Here is a 20,147-nt window from a genome sequence, read left to right as displayed (position 1 = left end):
GTGCAAGGAGTGCCCTGCCACACAGGGGTGTCCCCTGTGTAGGGCAGCCCCACGCATGAGGAATGTGCCCTGTAAGGAGAGTTGCCCAGTGTGAAAGAAAGTGCAGCCTGCCCAAGAATGGCACTGCACACACGGAGAGCTGACACAACAAGATGATGCAACAAAAAGAAACACAGATTCCCAGTGCCGCTGATAAGGATAGAAGCGGTCACAGAAGAACTCACAGCAAATAAACACAGAGAGCAGACAACTGAGGGGAGAGAGGGGAGAAGGGGAAAGAAATAAATAAAAAATAAATCTTTAAAAAATAAATAAATCCAAGCCTCTGATTTTAGGTCCAATCTAATGTAATGTTCTTGAATGCACCAATATCTATTAAAATGCTCATAACCTTTGACTCAGCAATTACATTTCTAGGTATTTGTCGTAGAGAAATTGTCAGAGATATGCACCAAAGATTATCTATTAAATACAACAATACCCATTAAAGCATTATTGTCAAAAGTGAAATATTAGAAACAAACCAAATATCTAGTAATATATAAATGGTAAATCATGATATACTATGCAGGAATTTAAAAATTATGAGACTGATCTCTATGTAGAAACATGGAAAGATATCCAAGACATGTCATTAAGTGAGAAAACAACCTACAGAATATTTACATGAGAATCATCTTGTTCATGTTAAAAACAATCAATAGAGACAGAAAGTAGATTAGTGGCTGTCAGGGGCTTGTTGGGGGTTGCAGAGTGACTGCTAACAGGTATGGGCTTTCTCGTGAAGATATGAAAATGTTCTTGAATTAGATAGGGACGGTTGCACAAGTTTGTGGATAAATAAAAGTTACTTAATTGTGCACTTTTAAAGGGTGAGTATGAACTATATCTCAATAAAACCAACCAAATATATACCAGATATATGTAATATGTGTAGGGGAAGGGCGGGGAGAGGTCAAAGGGAACATTTATTGTATCTGCAACCACAGGATACAAACCTAGGCACCTCCTGGGATGGGACCCAGCTGGAAATAACCTTAAGAAACAGCCCTAATGTTAGGGGCTCAAAACCCTATGAAACCAATTGGATATCCCCAGAACCAGTGCTTGGATCAAAGTAATACTAATTACTTTTTACATCCTCTTTCAGCCTTTGGATATGAATCCCCTTACAAGAGGGACTCAAAACCCTATGAAATGAGGGGCTCAAAACCCTATGAAACCAATTGGATATCCCCAGAACCAGTGCTTGGATCAAAGTAATACTAATTACTTTTTACATCCTCTTTCAGCCTTTGGATATGAATCCCCTTACAAGAGGGGTCACAAAAATCCAATCCAATAAAATCAACCAGCACTGAAATTTAATGTTGAAGCCATATCAGCTTTATTAATCTTTAACACACTTTCTTAAATAGGCTTCTAGCTGGTAAAAAGCTCCAAGTAAAATCTGAGTAAATGAAACCCAATGAGCAGCCCTTATTGAGGGTAATAAAGTCTCAGGGTTACAATTAAACTGATTTGTGTATGTGTGTCTGTGTCTGTGTGTGTGTATAAAATGTACTTTTCAAAAACGTACACAATAGAATAATGTATGGGGGCTATAAATTGAAAAAGTAGATTTTATTATTGTGGCATTCACCAATGTATTTGATATATAGAGGCTTAGATAGGGAGAACCAGATAAATGGAAACGTGTGAATGTATGTCTGTGTTGGTGTTCTGTGTTTATGTCTATCTCTGGGTGAAATAGCATAGTATATAAATATTTATAATAGTATAAATCCAATTATTAGAAATCATAATGAGAAACACATGGAGAAAATAGAATATAGACTCCCCCCCTCCCCTGACACACACACACCAAATACACCAACACTTATCCAAATATTTAAATGCATATACCAGGATTGTGAGCAAGGCACGCTACACTGAGAAACACAGTCTTGGGGCTTACCTGGCATATAGAAATGTGAGCTCAGCAGCTGCATGGGTCCAGTTAGAGTATGCCACGTCCATCACCTGAGGGGCATTTAGGGACAAGCCCCAGCTAAGGACCCATGATGAAATAAATGTGAAGTGCTCCTCCTGAGATGCTATAGGGCTTTTTCAAACCTGGCTTTTCCATGGAAAACATTCTTTCTTCTGGAACTAAAGCAATAGGCTTTGTCTTTTAATAGGGAGGCCCTAAAGAACTTTCAGCTATAGCACTAACAGTGGTAACTTAGAGAGAAAAAAGTATACACACATGCATGGTATATCTTGATATGAGGAGATAGCTTTGGGACCTAATATAGGACTTAGTTGCTATCAAAAATAATTGTCGTTGTTTTGTTGTTGTTGTTTTATGTTAAACTCATGATTCGAGAACCATAACAAGTTATTTGTTATATTAAAAATATGTGGCTTCTTCATGCATCCCAATGGCTGCCTTAATCAATTGTTTCTGATTTATTATCTCAACTTTAGTAAATAATAGATATATTTAACAATTATGGGAAAAATGACCAGTGGAGTAGACTTCTTATAAGATCCTTATATAATACTGAATTTAAATAACAAATTTTATTACGTACATAACAAACATAAGTGGGAATAAATCAGTACCAGAGATAGGTTCATAAAAGTAAAAATGCTTTATTAAATTTATTATCAGTTATATGTTCATTAGAGATTTATAATTATGCTCCTTAATTTATGCACTTGTGATTTAAGTCTCTGATAGCCTGACATTTATCAAGAAAATCAAGTTTTTGTATTCCAAAGGGGACTTCTAATATTCAAAATAATTTTTGGTTGCTATCACTGGGTTATTTTGGACATTATTCCTTCATTTTTGATACAGTACCTGCAAAAATCACATGGTGGCTAACTTAACAGTTGAATTTTAAAAACAGTGATCCTAAAATACTGATTAAAGTTAGAATGAATAATTACCTATTTCTATTGTCACATGAATTAGAATGCATAACAAAGAAAAGGAAATGAAAGGTTGGGAAGATTTTTTAAAAAGTTATTTTGTTGATTTTTCTACTATACAAAGCCCTGTCAAGTTCTCTATTGTAATTTTTATAATGTACAAGATGTCTTTCCACTTTATATATTTTTCAGGATTATAATGCTATTTTAATTTTATTGTAGAGTTAATTGACTTAGGAAAGAGGCAACTAAAATCGTACTCTTTAAAATACAATTATTTAAGTTGAGGGTATAGAAGTCAGAGGGAGAGTACATATTGGAGCATATTGGTGATTATCCCAGTTTTATATAGAAGTAACTTTAAGGGAAAATTATATGATTAGCACACATATAATGGTTACTTATAACACCACATTTCTTCCTTATAGTTTCTTTCTCTCTCATATTTTAACCACACAACTAGAGGAACATTTAGCTAAATGCAGATAATTAAAACATTAAGAATATGGAGTCAGAACAATCTATTTTGCAGCTCATCATTTGAAAATAAACAGTATCCCAATCAGTTTAAAATGAAAACCTTTGCTTTGCGACTGAAACTTCCCAAAATAGAATTGCAAGTATTCAAGAGCCCTGGGATACATTTTCCAAATTGCTTCACTGGATGAACCTGACCTTCTCCGCAAGATTCTTATATTTGCTCCTGTAGAGAGAAGGAGTCTGAGCATTTTTCTTGCTGTTTCCTTTATATAACATTTGAGTGACCTGAGGCAATGTGGTTTATTCTCCCTTTTCTTAACACAAGCTCCTTTTTCTGCTTCCTTTTAAGTAAGAACATAAAGGTCAGGTTATCATTTTACAAAATGCCCCATTCTGCTGAGGTGATCCTAGCTTCTCTCACCATAATATGCTTTCACTAATTATTTTCATAACTCATTTAAATGGGAGGCATTCTGGAAAGGAATTCATTTAAACAACTCTTCAAGTAACTAATTATTTTTTTAAGCACAGAGGAATTTTAATTATAATGCGTGTGTTATTTAAAAGCAGAGTGCCACAATCTGCATCTTGAAACATCTATTGTAGTAGGGAATAAAAAATATGCCCCTGAATGAAATAACAACTCTAGTAAATGCAATTTACTTGGCCTTTTATTTTCTTGATTTTCAAGGGGAAAAAAAATGCACAATTGGCCTGGATTATAAAATCACTCACAAAGATAAAAGATAACTGAAATCTTGCTCCTAGAAAGACAATTTATAACCTCACATCTCTATATTCAGCAGAGATTTATGGTGTATCGTTATTTAGTATATTGTTATGATAGCAAGATGTTCTTATTTTAGAAGAAAACATTCAAATATTGTGTTTTCCAATAAGGAGTTGATATTTTCAAGGGACTGAATGAATAAATAAAATCAAGTTTCTTTTTATTATTATTACCTTTTAGTTTATATTTGGGAGATTTTCTTAGTTTGTATTTCAGAGAGTTTCAAAGGTTAAAAATACATGACTGAATGAATAGGAAATTATTCTGTATCTTAAATCTAGTCCTCAGATTGAGAAGCCAAATGACAAGGGAATAAATGTGTGGCCAGAGTTAGACAATCTGAGTTCCAGTCTCCATGGGTAGAAAATCACTTAACTTCTTTGAGTCTGTTCTTCGACTTTCAAATTGGCTGCCCCTACCACAAGGTTTTTTTGAAGAATATGAGAAATGCATATGGATTTACTTTGCAAATAGTACTAAACAAAACCAAGTCAGTTGTTTTAACACTCAAGACTTAAATGCTCAAGCGTTAATGGGAGACAATACTACCTGAAGACCAATGCTCTATGACGTATTCTACAGTCAGTATTGCTTCATCTGAGGAGGGGACAGGTCCCATTCCATCCCCAAGAGGGTAAATACAGTCAGTGTAGGTAATTTGGGTTGAAACTGTGAACCTGAGAGTCCCCAGAGGAAGAGGTGAGCTCTGTGTATGTGTGTGTATGGGTGGGTAGGTGGACAGGTGGTGATGGGCATATCAGGGGAAGTGAAATAAGATGGTACTTCCATAAATTATTCAGTGGGGCTGTTTTCATCTGATTTTTTTAAACATTGGCATTAAACTTTTATTCCCCCAGAGATGAGGGGGTAAAGGTTCAGGTAAACTTCTAATCTAGATCAATTAGCTCCTGAGAACCCACCTTCAGTCTATCCTTTCAGTGAATTAAAGAGGTTGGGTTGAGAAGCATCTTTTTCTGAAACGATTACAGTGGTTGCTTAATCTGGAATTCTTTGTCTGGCCAGAGCAAGTTAACTTGACTCCATTGACCTAACAGTAAGTAGATCAACTGGTGAGAAATGAATCTCTTAGTCGAACAGGTTTGACACTGCTTGCCGACAAACTGCATAGACTCAACACTTTCAGGCTTGCTAGTTTGTATTTCTAAATTACAAAGACAGATATTTAAGTCAAGTTTACAATGGCTCAGGATTTGTACCCTGTGTTTCTTTCACCCCCAAAGGCTTTTGCATCATTACACCGGAATATTGAAAGGTGTCATCTCCTAATAATGAAATTACAAAAAACACAATACTAATTATTTATGCAGCTACTACCATTGGATAAGAATCTATTTGCACTAGGGTTTTACATGGTAGATGTTATTTAACAGCTGGTACCACCTTAGGAGGTAGGTTATTATTACATCTGTTTTACAGAAAAGAATCCAAAGTCTTAGAGAACTGGCAATATCTTGGTTAGGAAAGATATATTTGGCCAGATACAAGCTCATCTTGATGCTTTGGGTTATGGAAGGAATGAGGAACTGGCACATGCCTTTTCTTTGCTAAGTGCTAAATAATTATTCTAGCACAGTCTTATAATTCCAAAGTCCTCATTTTGATAGTTAATTTTGTAGACTATTGAAACGTAAGGCAAATTATTCTAACTCATATAATCAAGAGCATGTTTACACAGGCTCACATCTATGTTCATTTAATCTGACCAAGTTTAAAAAGATGGAGAAGGAGGAGGAGGAGGAGGAGGAGGAGGAGCAGCAGCAGCAGCAGAAAGTAGAGGAGGAGGAGGACACTTCATTTTTTATGGATAGAACTTATATTTACCAGAAGCACCCATAGCCTGTTAAAGCAAGACTTTTAACAAGACATTAAATGGCATGTCTTTGTTTCCCAGTTGCTAAAACAAATATTATACAATGGTTAGGCTTAAACAACTGGAATTATTGGTTCAGTTTCAAAGCTAGGAATGCCAAAAACAAGGCATCAGAAAGGCAATATTTTCTCCCTGAAGATTGGCATTCTGGGACTGGTTTCCAGTTATCCTTGGTCTTTGGCTTTTCAATCACATGGCAGTGTACATGAGGATATCTTTCTCCTCTGGGTTCCTTGTTTTTGCTCTTTCCAAGGCTTTTCACCCTCTCAATGACTAAATTCCAGTCTGTTTATACAGGACTCCAGTAATCTGGATTAAAATCCAACCTGATTTGGTTGGGTCACACCTTAAGTGAAATAACATCTTCAGGAGAACCTACCTGCAATGGACCCACACCCACAGGACCAGGGGTATGTCTTTGTTTGCCACAGAGCTCCTGATGTGAAGTACCAAAAATGGGTTGGCTTTATAATGGGAAATTTATTGGGGGTAAAAGCCCAAGGCCATGTCCAAATCAAAGCACCATTGGAGATGCTTTCTCACCAAAGTCAGCGACTGGTCATCCTAGTGTCCTCCCACATGGTAAAGATGGTGGCAGATGTCTGCTGAAGTCTCTGCCTTTCCCTCCAGAATCTACTCCCCCAGAGCTCAGCTGTGGGCACCTAGGCCTAGGGCTTGACTCTTTCTGGGTCTCCTCTGCCAGTCTCAGCTGTTCCACTCTCTTCCTGATTCAGCTGTGGACTATCAGGCACATGGCAGGGCTCATCAGTTCAGTCTTGAGCTGCTCCATGGGCTGGGGGCCTTTGTCCGCGCCTCTGCGCTCTGCTGATTCTAGACTCCGGGACTTCTCTCAGCCTCTCTGGGCTTCTCTACCTTTCTGCAGCTGAAAGTGAACCTGATTATCTCTCTTTCTCTACTTTCTCCTTTCTTTTACATGGCAGGATCAAAATGGCAGCTTCCTTTTCTGGTGTGTGTCTCTCTGGGTCTCTGTTTATAGAAAACTCCAGTAAGAGGGCAGAGACAACTTGAGTCATGCCACACTGAGGCAGTCCAATCTAAAGGGCTCCACAGCCACAGGAATGGATTAGTTCAAAAACATATTCTTTCTCTGGGGGGATTTACCAAATTCAAGCTGTCACAGGTTGGGTCGTGAAAAAGCCTTTTTTATTTGGGGGGGGAGGGTACATGATTTAATCCCCAGTAGGATGGGAGCCCTTAATTCATCTTTCCTACCCTCCTTCTTTCTCCAAACAAGTAGAGCTCAGGGTTTAAAGAGCACTTGAAAAGTTGCTAGAAAATAGGATGAATAGTGCATGGCAAGATCATTGCATAAAATGTGCTGACTGATTAAAGACATTTCATTTAACACATTTCTTTCTATCTAAAAACACCATGAGGAAGTAAAAATGGAAGAGGGGCATGATACTAAATGGACTCTATATCACATCATCTGAGGGCAGAGCAGGTTGTTTTGTTTCTGTTTCCCCCACACACACACCCTAGCAAAGCTGACTATGACCTTTTAGTGGTGACTGGTTTATTGACTGGTAATGCTTTAAAGAAGAGATTAAATCAGGTCCACAGTCTTTATGATGAGGAAGATATATGCCCCTTGTGCATTCCAGTGGTTTGGCAAACTTAACCTCAGCAGACATAACATTGATATATGCTGTATTGCCAAACAGCATGGTAAGTGTTTAAAATGCTGTGAAAAGCCTTATTGCCTTGAAATGATACAATCTAATATTAGATTGTAACTCAGTGGCTGAACCTGTGAGCCTATCCTCATACAGAATGCGAAAGTCAAAACCACTATATTTTAATATCTCACAGGGAAGGAATCATTCTTCATTTCTCCATTGAAACAGAAAACACATAAAAGTAAATCTAGAATCAGGAAACCTGAAATTACAACACATCAGGCCATTTTCACAAAACAGAACATGTACATCTGCCTTTTAGAATAGTCATCAAGATGCCAGCCTGATCATTCAGTTTGGCAGAGCCACGGTGGTATTGTGGACAACCGATTGGTAGGGTCTGAAAGTCCAGAAATTCTCAAACCAGAGAAAATCAAATTGCACCCTTTCCATTTCATTCAGTGCATTCTAAGAAAGCAGCTTTTGCCTATCTAATCCTCAGCACTTGCTCCTTTAATCAATAATAATTAACATTGACTTTCAGGCCTCTCTACACTTTATGCTCATCAGTCAAAGTTCACACACCAATCACTCACAGGTCCCAGGTGGCTTGTAGCTTTGGCTTTCATGATCTGGATTCTACCTTACCTGTCTCAAGAATAGAAAGGATTTTCTCTATCACCACTGCAGTCTGTCATTGCTAAAACACAGGGATCTGTACCTCTGGGTAGGGTGACCAGCCATTCCAGTCTACCTGGGACTGAGGGGTTTCCTAGGATGTGGGAATTTCAAGTGCTAAAAGCAGGTCAGCCCATATTAAACCAGCAAGGTTAATGACTCACCTAATTCCAGGGACTACCTTACCCACCAGCATATCTTTGCTCAGGTAAAATCAGGTTTAAATGAGTTTGAGAGGTTTTGTGGAGACGAGAAGCTGCTGAAGAATGGCATGAAGCCAGGTTTGTGGATTGATTGTAAATTTACAAGAGCTAATTTTTTACAGCACTACCTGATCACATTGCTTCTTTCAGATTTCAACTTGCTCACACCCTATTAGAAGAGTACATGGGGGAGTAGTTGTCCTGCCTGATTGTCCTAGTTGCTAATATCACTGGAAATGAGAGCTCTCATTGTCATCAGTCTTCTAGGATATATGAATAAAGAGGCATGGGAAAGGTAACCCATATTAAATGACTGCCTATTGGGTCAAATAGTATAATGAGAACTAATGATCAAGTTTGAAAGCAGTCCTTCAAATCTGTTTTACTATTTCATGCCTTAACTTTACCTTTATTTCAGGTTTATTTTTCTTCCTTTATGTTCTATACCAAAACTTTAGGGGGAAAAAAAATCAAAGCCCAACTTTCAGCCAAATCATTAGAGAAACAAGTTAACATTTGATTCCTCTCCCTGTAGGTCTAACACTGGAGGAGCCAAAGAAAATACTTACGAGCTGCCCTCTAACCAGAATAAGTGGGACAAAAGTCACAATATACCTGGATTCCAGAAAATTCGATACTGTTTTGTCAGGGTCTACATCATTTCAAAACATTCATATGAAAAGAAAATACATTCTTATCCTTTAGTTGTTGAGTCAACATGTTACCAAGCACCAAGATATTCAGAAGTCCTAGGGAACTTTTCCATTTCTCACTTGGAGATCTATACAGTGGGTCAAGCCATTATAATTAAAATAAGATTCACTCCTCTGGAGGGAAAAAAAAAAAACTTTGCAAAAGTTCAGAATTAATGAAGTTGTAAAATGGAATTAATTAGGAAATTAATTTTCTAATATTCTTCTATTAATGAAAAATCTTCCCTTACGCATAAGCAGTAGATCAACTTGAGCCACTCATAATGCTTTGTTGATTATTTAAATCCTTCTGCTGTTTTCCAAGCTAATTTCAAGGAGAAAAGTCGAGAGCATGAGGGAATGCACATTCATCTCTTTACATTTTTCCTTTTTCTTGAAAAAAAATCATTGTTTCTGCAAAGATTATTTTCTTATTCCAGAAAGAAAGAAAAAGTAGATATAGAAAAGGAGGAAAAAGAAGAGTAGGATGAAGAAGCCACCTACCTGCTACTGCAACTTTTGCTGTCCGGCTAATAATTGACCCAGCATCTCCTAAGGATGCTTCGCATTGGTAGAGTCCCTCGTCTGGCTTATGGTGCCTGGAGTGAACTATGTTTTGTATCAACAGAGACCCATTTGGAAGTTGCTGCTTCCTTTCATCCAGTCCCAAGGCTAGGTGGATGCCATCTTTCTTCCACTTGATAACTGGGACTCCTTGGTCAGATTCTGCAGAGCAGTTCAGGAGGATATTACCTCCCCGCATGGTGATAGCATCAGAAGGTTCTGACAGGAAGCGCAGTGAGGTGAAAGTCTTAATCTGGAAACCTAGAATGAGAAAATGTAGGGGGTTATGTTCACTTATTCAAATATCTTAGGCTTAAATTCCCTGCCTTCTCTTTCCCAAACTTTTCAATAATGACAGAATCTTTGAAAATTGTCCAAGAACAGATGCAACCTAAAGTCAAGGACATTGTGTTAAAGAAGAGAAAAAGTGTCCAGTTGGGATAAGTATGATTAATAAACAATTGTACCTCCCAAAATAGTATGAGAAATAAAGAACTCATACCAGTCTACTCATGCCCCTCATCATAGATCAGTCAGTACATGAAAATTTAGACAGAAAAAACTAGTAAAAATGAGATATTATAAAGTAGCATTGTTAGTCATGTGGTAGCTGAGATTTGGGGGACTATTTCTATATCTTTGTTCTGACTATGACATCTTTTTTAACATTTATTTTTAAATCTACTTAAATATGGTATTTCATAAAAGAAAAATCTACTCTGAACAAAATTATTTAGAATAAAGCTCAGGTGGATTTCAAAGTAGGTATGAAATCCCACTTGCAGAAACATTTCAATAAAGTTGCTACCTAAAATTACAAATCTCTAAAGTGTCTTAATTTTCATCCAAATGTTGCTCATGGGTCTGGAAAACTAAGTGGATATTATAGTTTTGTTTTGTTTTTTCATGAACATAAGTTAACATAAGAAGTCAAGAGAAGAAATAGAAAATAATTGAAGAATCCTAAGGGGATGAAACAACTTTAATTAGTAAAAGTATATTCTTTTCAGTGCTGGCAGCGTAACATTTGGCAGAAGGCTTTGTTGTTGAATCAAAGACGTGGAAACAGTCACAGAGGTTATTGGGTCCACATTTTGCTCAGACAGGGGTATACCTAAATCATTCAAGTCAAATTACTTACAATTCCACTTTTAATGATCTCTGGAGCTAGATATTCTACAATGTCCCTTGGAATCTCACTTTCAATATTTAATCATTCTTAGAGTCTCAATGAACTTTCTTTTTACTGTTTAATCCCATTTTCTCCTGAACCACCTTGCATGAAAATGCAGAGAAGATGAATATTTCCTTGTAAAAGCCTCTTATTCTTCTGAAACCACATTTTATTTCTTTAAAAAAATAATAACCTATAAGCTATGTTTTAGTCTTCATTTTTCTCATGATAGCAAACTCTAACTTCACTAACTTTCCTAATTTTTCTGCAACAGGAACAATTTTAGTTTGTCCCTTGTAGAAACTTTCCACAAAATTTCTATCATTTAAAAGGCAGGCATCTTGCCTCTAAGGCATATGACTAGGTTCAAGTGTTCATGAGACATTGTCTTGGTGGGTGACCATAAAGTAACCCAAAGAATATTGAATTCCCATCCTGGAGAGTCCTGCTATATTCTCTAAGAGAATGGCAAGAATTCTCAGAGTACAAAAGGCATTGCCTAGTGAAGGAAGACAGATCATTATGCCAGGCCATTCATCTTTTCTTGTGAAATTGAAATTTAGCCTAGTATTATATATTGCTGAAGAGTTACCTCCTGAAAATGATCTTGTTGCTCAAATGTTATCTCTAAGCTAAACTCAGCATCTAAATGCACTACCTCCCCTCCCCACCCTCTGGCATAAGACATGACTCCTGGGAATGAGCCTCCCTGACACCAAGGGATTATTACCAAGTGCCAACTAACAATGCATCCAGAAAAAGACTTGGACCAAAAGGGGGAAATATTAAGTACAAATGAGTTTTTATGGCTAAGAGATTTCAAAGTGAGTTCGGCGGTCCAGAGGTTACATTTATGCAAGTCTCAGCAAGATCTCATTGATTGCCACAGTAGACAGTGCCTAAAACAGTGGCATTCCTGAGGGCTTGGAGATATCCAGACACATAAGTAGGGCAGAAAAATTCAGGAACTTGGAACCCTATCAGTGGGTCTTACTTTGGAATTTATGCTCCCTGGTGTAACAGAGTTAGACTCATTTATAGTTTCCCTACATGTGGCTCTTCTGCCCCTTTTATTTGAAACTATAATTAGCAATATACTTGTTAGATGTAAGTCCCAGAGACATAAATCTTTGGTCCATTCACATGCCAGTTGAGCCCTGAATCTCTACAGAGTTGCAATACCTACTCTCCAGTTCATTGGACTCACCCAGGACAACTAACAAGGAGATGATGATGGACAATGCCTATCCCAAGTAACAGAGTGTCTGCAACTGCAAGCAAGATAGTCTCATCTATCTGCCCCATGGTATCTAAACTCCCTCTCAGTTAGAAGCAGAGTGGGCACCACCATTCCCAAATCCTCAAGATTGGGGAATGAACAATGGACTAAAGTAGACTTATTATTATTCTATTATAGACATTATTATTCTATCAATGGAACAACTTGAATCACTGATATAAAGTCAGTGGCCACCAGAGGTTCTGAAGGGAGGGAGAGGGAAAGATCGGTATAGCATGGGGCATTTTCAGGACACTGGAATTGTCCTGTATGACATTTCAATGACACAGACAGGCCATTATACATTATATTATAATCAACAAAATTGTGTGGGACAGAGTGTAAACTATAATGTAATCTATAGCACATGGTTAGTAGCAATGCTTCAATATGTGTTCATCAATTGTAACAAATATACTACACTAATGAAGGATGTTAATGTGGGAAAGTGTGGGAGGGGGAGGGGGTAGGGCATGTGGGAATCATTTATATTTTTTATGTAACATTTATGTAATCTAAAGCTTCTTTAAAAATAAAAAAAAATAATTTAAAAAAATGTTAGACATCTAAATTACATATGATCCATACTAGCTCCAATACACAGAATTATTCCTAGCTTTGTACAGTCTATTACCCAGGGAAGATAAAGCTGAACTGCCTCTCAATGTCTCTCCATCTGTCATGTTCTTGTATACCCAATTTCTCTAAACCTTATGTTTGAGATCTGTCACTTTGCTCTTTCTCTTGAATTTTGCCCAGTGAACTACATCATTCATTTTTATAAACTCATTTCATCCAACAAAGCCACTTACCCGAAGAAAGCATAAAGAAATTTGTTAAGATTTAGGTCAATTGCAAAAATAACAGTGAGCATTTAAGTCCACTTTAAATGATATTGGTAAATAATACCAGCCTCTCAAATAAATGTTTCCTCTCCAAAGATCTCTTTTGAGTAACCAAACTAATTATAGTATATGGCCTGTTATTTTAGTGCAAAGTACATTAGATTGGGAGTCTCGATATCTAGTTCTTGACCTTGGATTTATTGTTTAAATATCTGTCACTGAAACTAGTCTCCTAAGTCCTCGGAACCTCAGTTCCCTCATCTATAGAATAAGGGAGTTGAATTAAATGATCCAGTTTGGAAATGTTCAGTATGAGAAAAGGTTGAGGGCATCTATTAAATTAACCATGTCCCAAACGTATTGGGATGCAAACTAATTATGCTGTAAATGCTCCCTCTCCCCCCACCCCAAGTCTGCATGATCTCCATCTCCAACAGAAAAGAAACACAAGCTAGGGAATGCCTCCCTTGAGATATACCAAGGGTGAGAAAGTTTTAATGTCTTTGGATGCCATGGGTGCCAAGATATTTCTAGAGCAATGTCCACAACTTCCATAGATACAGCATTAACAAGACAGAAATAAATTTGGAATTCGAGACCAGGCAACTATATTGAAAAGTATTTATCGCTTTTTTAATTCTTCCTAGGGCCTATATTTTAAATAACAACCTCATGTTGAACACCTTAGTTACATCACAGAACACATAATACACTGAACATGTGTTTATGACAGCATGTTAATGAACACATTTTACCCATTATCACAAGTACATAATCTACTTAATCTGACACAGGGAGGTTATGACAGTTCTCTGTGCTGTGTGAACATAATTTAGGAAAGATAAATAAAGATGAACGTTTCTTCAATACGTTTTACCCTGGCAGTTTACTGGCAGTATGAGCTTTTTATCCTCCTTATAACAACTATTTTGAAAACAGTATTCTAGGAAAAAGGTACCTCCCTGATTTAAGTAACTCATATTAATTACTTAGTTTTTAGAAAAGATGGCTCCAAGCAAATAGTGTCCATTAATAAGAAATAGCCATGCCTTTGATGGTCCCCATCTTAGACATATGCTGCCTGATTCTCCCTTGTGAGGTATTTCACACAGGCCTAAGCAAAATCTCCCTAATACATCACATAGACTTCAATTTAGGCTAATGATTCCTCCTCTCCTATAGTACTAGTTACCCTAGGAGGGGCTGGCCCACAAGTCAGTCTTATCTCAATATGAAATAATACTATAAAAGTGTTTTATCCAAGAATCAATCTGAAATCAACTACACTGATTCAATGTATGAGGAGAGGAAGACAGAAAGTTAGAGAGATGATAAACTTGAAGAAGACAAAGAAGAGGTAGGAATAACTTGGGTGCCTGTAGTTCAAAATAAGAAGTGAAGAGAATTCATTGAAGGCACAGATGTCCTGGGAAATGGGTAAAAGAGGTAATCAGAAAGCAACAGAATAGGAGGTTCAAAAGGAAACCAGGGTAGAGCAGATATAGCTCAAGTGGTTGAAAATCTGTTCCCATCTATGAGGCCCCAGGTCCAATTTCCTTTACCTCCTAAAAACAAACAAACGAAAAAACCACCTGTCATTGGAGAGTAGATGTAGCTCAGTGATTGAGCACCTGCTCCCCATTTACAACATCCTGGGTTCAATTCCTAGTACTCCCTAAAAAAAAAGGAAAATGGGTACTTAACAATATTGCAGAGGATTATACATTAAGAAGACAATGGGGGAAGCAGCTGTGGCTCAATCAGTTGGGCTCCCATCTACCATATGGAAGGCCCTGGGTTCGTGTCCCAGGGCCTCCTTGTGAAGGCAAGCTGGCCTGTGCGCCACGGAGAGCTGACGACCTGTGAGCCTCGGAGAGTTGACGACCTGTGAGCCTCGGAGAGTTGATGGCCCGTGCACCATGGAAAGCTGATGCAGCAAGATAACGCAACAAAGGGAGACAAGCAGACATAAAAAAAAAAACATGCAGTGAATGGACACAGAGAACAGACAGCAAAAAACAAGCCACAAGAGGGGAGTTAAATAAATTAATTAATTAATTAAAATCTTTTTTTAAAAAAGCTATGCACTTAAAAAGAAAAAGAAAAGAAAACGGTGGGAATTTCATCCAGGAGAAAGCCAAATGGAGAAATTTTTGTTTGTTCCTTTGGGTTTTATTTTTAAGATGCCAATGGTCATTCTGTTGAAGACTTAAATAGTTACATTTCTCAGACTTGATTGATAAACGAAGCAATACTTTTGGCCCTGCTGTTATATTACTTAAGACACCTTGGAGAAATAGACTTTAAGGTACCAAAATCCCATATACTAAGAAACTTGTACAACTGAGTCAGACACCAGAGGGCCAAAAAATGAGTGTCCAGCCCTCTCTCCTCTAAACGCTGGCATTGAGAAGGCTTCACACAGTTTTGGGGGTCTAGGCACAGAATCACATATGCACTTAACTAATGGATCTCTCTCCTTATGTGTGTCAGCTTGAGGAAAAGTAATAAAGTATCAGATCATCGTAGAGCACTATTCCTTTTTTCTTTTTCTTCTGAACGATGTTAGTTTGTAAGCTATGTCCCAACCTAGCAAAACCTTCATTTTCCTAGTAAGGAAATAAGGGAGGGCCTACACTTTTAGGGGTGACCCAAAGGAGAAATATTAGCATCTATTTGTTTTAGGTTTCTTAGACATAAACAAACACATGAGATAATACTGCCAGGATCTTCCAAGTCTATATTAATTGAGTATCTAGAGAGAGAAAAGATTCTTAATGTATTTTAGAATCTCACCAAAATGATCAAACAAATAACAAAAATGTTTCTGTAAGCTTAAGTCCCTTTGTGTTTGCTCACCTTGTCTTATTTTTGTTAATTTCAAAGACCATTCAGTCACAGAGGCAGATTTAGGATGGATTTTTAAAGGTATGACATTTTATCTACAATATTGAACATGGTTAAGTGTGAAAAATAATCCCCCATGGACTCAGAAATCCCTTTCCAAGCCCAAAATGCAAAAGCTTCTGGTTAAGGCAATAAAAGTTAAAAATGAAATTTATTAAAAGTACCATGGAAGTAAAAAGAAGCTCCTGAAAAGACTTTGAGCTTAGGAAATGTCATATAAATACCTACAAAATTTGCTATGCATAATTTTATTATTTTCAAATTGCAGAAACTTTTACTTTGAAGTTTCTGATTGGATCCCCAAATCCTCATAATCAGCCCAGAGAACTCAGCCATTATCATCTCTTCTGAGAAATATATGCTACCCCATCGATCTCTTTGAAGAAAAACAAAGAGATCTCCGTTGAAGAAAATTCAAATAATTCTATGGATGATGAACTATAATCCATTTTCAATTAATCAGGCATCAATTACAGGTGCAGTTGTAACTCTGGATTTCAGCCCTGGCAAAATATTATACTTATGGGGCTCTGCAAGGAGTGCAGCTGTGCATTTGTGACCTTCATTTGGTTTAGGATATCAGAATACAAATTCTAAAACATTGGTTCTCAAAGGATGGACCCCAGACTAACAACTGCAGCATCACATGAAAATTGTTAGAAACACCCAATCTCAGGCCCCACACCACACTCTACCCAATACCCAGTGATCAGAGCTTGCTTTCTTACACTAAAACTTGAGGGCACCTGCTCCAAAACATCTGGTAGCCTGGACTAGAGTATAGGGTTCCTATGTTCTTTGGGCTGTCTAGTTATAATTTGCCATGTATGGGGAATTTGCATAATTTGACTGTATTCTTTCTGTAAGTAGGAAAAGACTAACTTCCGGGAATGGTCTAAAAAGGCAAATAATTGAGCACCTCTTCCAACACATTAATAGTTGCTGCACATTTATTTTTGAAAGGCTGAAGAGAATTAGGAAAGTGCGAAGGGGGCTGTTGTTGACAGTACTTAGTCTTTCCTCTTGTACCCAGCACATCAGTTGGGCCCCAAATAGCCTCCCTCCACTAAGCAAAACAAAAATGGTCATTTGGACATTCAGAGTGTTCCTTGGAATAGTCATCATCCTTCATACAAGGAGCTGTCAAAAGATTGCTGTGATCAGCTATAATTCTCTTCCCCACAAAAATTTCCAGTAAATAGGGTACTCTTTACCATATTTCATTTGATTATATTATATTGCCCCAGTATAATTTTTGCTTTTTAAAAATTGGAGCTTTCAGCACCTGCCTGGCTGACCTTTAGTTCAGTTGACTCTCTAGATGTGCAAAACCACTGCAACATGCACTCTGCTGTAACCTGAAGATGTGCTTTCTGTACTGTATGCCAAGGCAGGACTTTAACTTCATCTAGCCCAGACAGAGAAACAGATACTCACTAAAGGACCAGGATCTATCATCACTGGGATTCTTGTGAGGAATTGGTGCTTTATTTCTACTTTGATAAGGGACACAGTGAGAATAATTGTCATAAGGCCTGGTCTTATCTTGAAAGACTTTTCATTCTGGCCCTTTCTAGAAAAGTAAGATATGTTGTAGCTGTTTAACTTCAAGGCAAGATTTTCATAAGTAACACATGGAAATCAGAAGTGAATTAAGTTCTGTGGCATTTAATCCTGAATTTGAAAATGCCCTGGAAGATTTACCAGGAAGGAAAACGGGTGCATTTTACTATGGGAATCTATTAAGAAGCATTAAAATGTAGAGAAATTATCATAGCACTAATTTTAAATTAAATATTTAAAAGGGCAGTTCAAGTCCCTCCCTCATTAGAATTGTCAGCTTTAGCAACAGAAAATTAAGGACACTCAGTCATGTCTTAATTTCAGAGAAACATCAAGCAATGTATAAGTATGTTCCGAATACTTACACTAAATAAATATTGCATAGGGCACACTCGTACTAAAACATTATTTACTTGAAATTCAAATTTAACTACACATTCTGTATTTTATCTGGCAACACTCTCCCCCATGAAATGACTGCCTTGAGACCATGGCAAAAGCAAGCAAGTAGCCTGAAAATTCATACTTCCTGCTCAGTTCTCACATCTCTGCAGAAAAGAGTACACTCTTGGAAAGCTACCATGATTTCATCAAGAAAAGTGATTTTAGTGTCAAGACATTTGCTGACCTAGTGCAATGCCACCAAATACCCATGCAGAAAGGTCGCTGAACCTGACTTGCTCGTGATACAGTGATTCTTTTTCTCTCCCCTTTGCAAGACAGGGAGCAAAATACAAAAATATAAATATGAGATATGGAGTTACAGAAGCAATTGCCCTAGCAGAAATCTCTGAGCCACCTAGAGGCCCCACATCAGACACGCTGAGCACAAGGCGTCTTCCACAAAGCAAAGGAAGCTTTTCTGAGATCTGAAGTTTCTATAGGGCAAGAAATTTGTGCCTCAGGCAACAGCCTGAGTGTCCTCTGGCTAAATTCAATGGTAAAGAAAAATGCTAAGGGCCAAGTTTGGGTGGTTAACTTCCTCACTCAAGAGCTAAGTCTCTAAACCACAGTCTCACTTAGTTATGTGATAAGAGGCACATTGTGTTGGGATTTTTTTTTCTTCTTCTTCTTTTTCTGCTCAACAGGTAACACAGTTTGACATCATCCCCAGGCCTCATGCAAAATTAACACTTTAAAGAGGAACTCTGTTGTGCTCCTAGAACTGCCTCAGGTTTGAACCTTTCCCCTTGCTCATTTTGGTCAAATGTGAGCTAGCTTTTCCTCTTCCCTTGTGTTTTTCATCAGTTCTTCTTGAACTAGAGGTTTGATGGATTTTTATTTTGAGAAGTGTTCTTTAGAATATTTAGAAAGGACCATTTAATGGGTGTCCAGTGCATAGAAACATCTCCATCTCGACAGCAGTGAAGCAGCAGAGCAGAGGAGGTGCCATTAAGAAGGGACTGATCAGCTTTCAGGGCTTTATTATCAAGCCAGTGACCCCTATTTGCTATACACAAATAAGAAAATGAGGACAAAAAACTAAGTACCATAACAATTGTCCATACCCACCCCATGATAACCACTGTTAGTTTTATGAATTTCCTTCTGAGAAATTAATCATTTCTTGATTAATAGTGATTTGTTTTATTATCTACATGGTTGTGATCATATCTTATATCCAACATTGAACTTTGTTATTGTGAGTCTCTTTCTATACCCATTTTTAATCAGAGTGTTTTACATTGGTTTCTCTTACAGTACAGTCGATTGTGCTACAAGTCATGGTTTTTATCCCATTTGGAAAAGTGCTTGATTTTTAGTGGCACAATATTGTGGCATTTTATCAGTAAACCCATTAAATCTGAAATTTTGTTCTAGATAACAGTGGAAATAAATGACAGAACACAATTTGAATAATGTACTTTGTAGTACAAGTTTGTTTTTACTATACTGTTTAACAATGGTGTTAAAGATCTTAAAACTATTCCCATGTCATTAACTCATCCATCTAGTATTTATTGAGGGCCTACTAAGTGTTAGGAGTTGTTCAAGACTGGACATAATGCAGTAAAACCAACAGCCAATCATTCCTATCCTTGTGGAGTTTACATTCTAATAGGAGGAGACCATTAATAAAGAACTAAATGAGAATATATGGAATATGCTAGAAGAGACTAAGTGCTATGAAGAAAATTAAAGAGGGGAAAGAAAACTGAGGAGGGGAGATTTAAGCAAAGATTTGAAAGTTGTTGGAAAGGTAGCAAGGGGAAGAATTCTGTGGGCAGAGGCAACAAGTGGGAAGGCCCTGAGGCAGGAGGGAGGCTGGTATTTCCCAGGAGCAGCGGGGAGACCTGCACGGCTGAGTCAGACGGAATGAAAAGGTGAGAGGACAAGACGTCGGAGAAGTGGCAGTGCAAGCAGCCTTGTGTAAGACTTTGTAGGCAATCAAAAAGTTTGCTTTAACTCTAATGAACATGGGAGCCTATCAGAGAATTTTGATAAGAAGAGTGAAAAAAAAAAAAGGTCTGACATGCTTCAAAACAGTAGTTTTCAGGAAGCGAATGTGGCTCAAAGAATTG

The 20,147-nt window shown here is 37.5% G+C and overlaps 1 protein-coding gene across 6 annotated transcripts in view; it reads right to left on the bottom strand.

Annotated features, from left to right (window-relative positions):
* Nucleotides 1-20,147, bottom strand: part of DCC (DCC netrin 1 receptor) — a 1,130,593-nt gene that overhangs the window by 720,878 nt on the left and 389,568 nt on the right. For all 6 annotated transcript variants that reach the window (XM_058277746.1, XM_058277743.2, XM_058277744.2 and 3 more), the window contains exon 2: nucleotides 9,798-10,118. In XM_058277746.1, the coding sequence (XP_058133729.1) occupies nucleotides 9,798-10,118 (321 nt within the window). The remainder of the gene's footprint in view (nucleotides 1-9,797; nucleotides 10,119-20,147) is intronic.

This window comes from Dasypus novemcinctus, chromosome 16, assembly GCF_030445035.2.
Source record: "Dasypus novemcinctus isolate mDasNov1 chromosome 16, mDasNov1.1.hap2, whole genome shotgun sequence".
NCBI lineage: Eukaryota > Metazoa > Chordata > Mammalia > Cingulata > Dasypodidae > Dasypus > Dasypus novemcinctus.
Note: the sequence above shows the minus strand (reverse complement) of the source record. Positions and strands in the feature narration are given on the sequence as shown.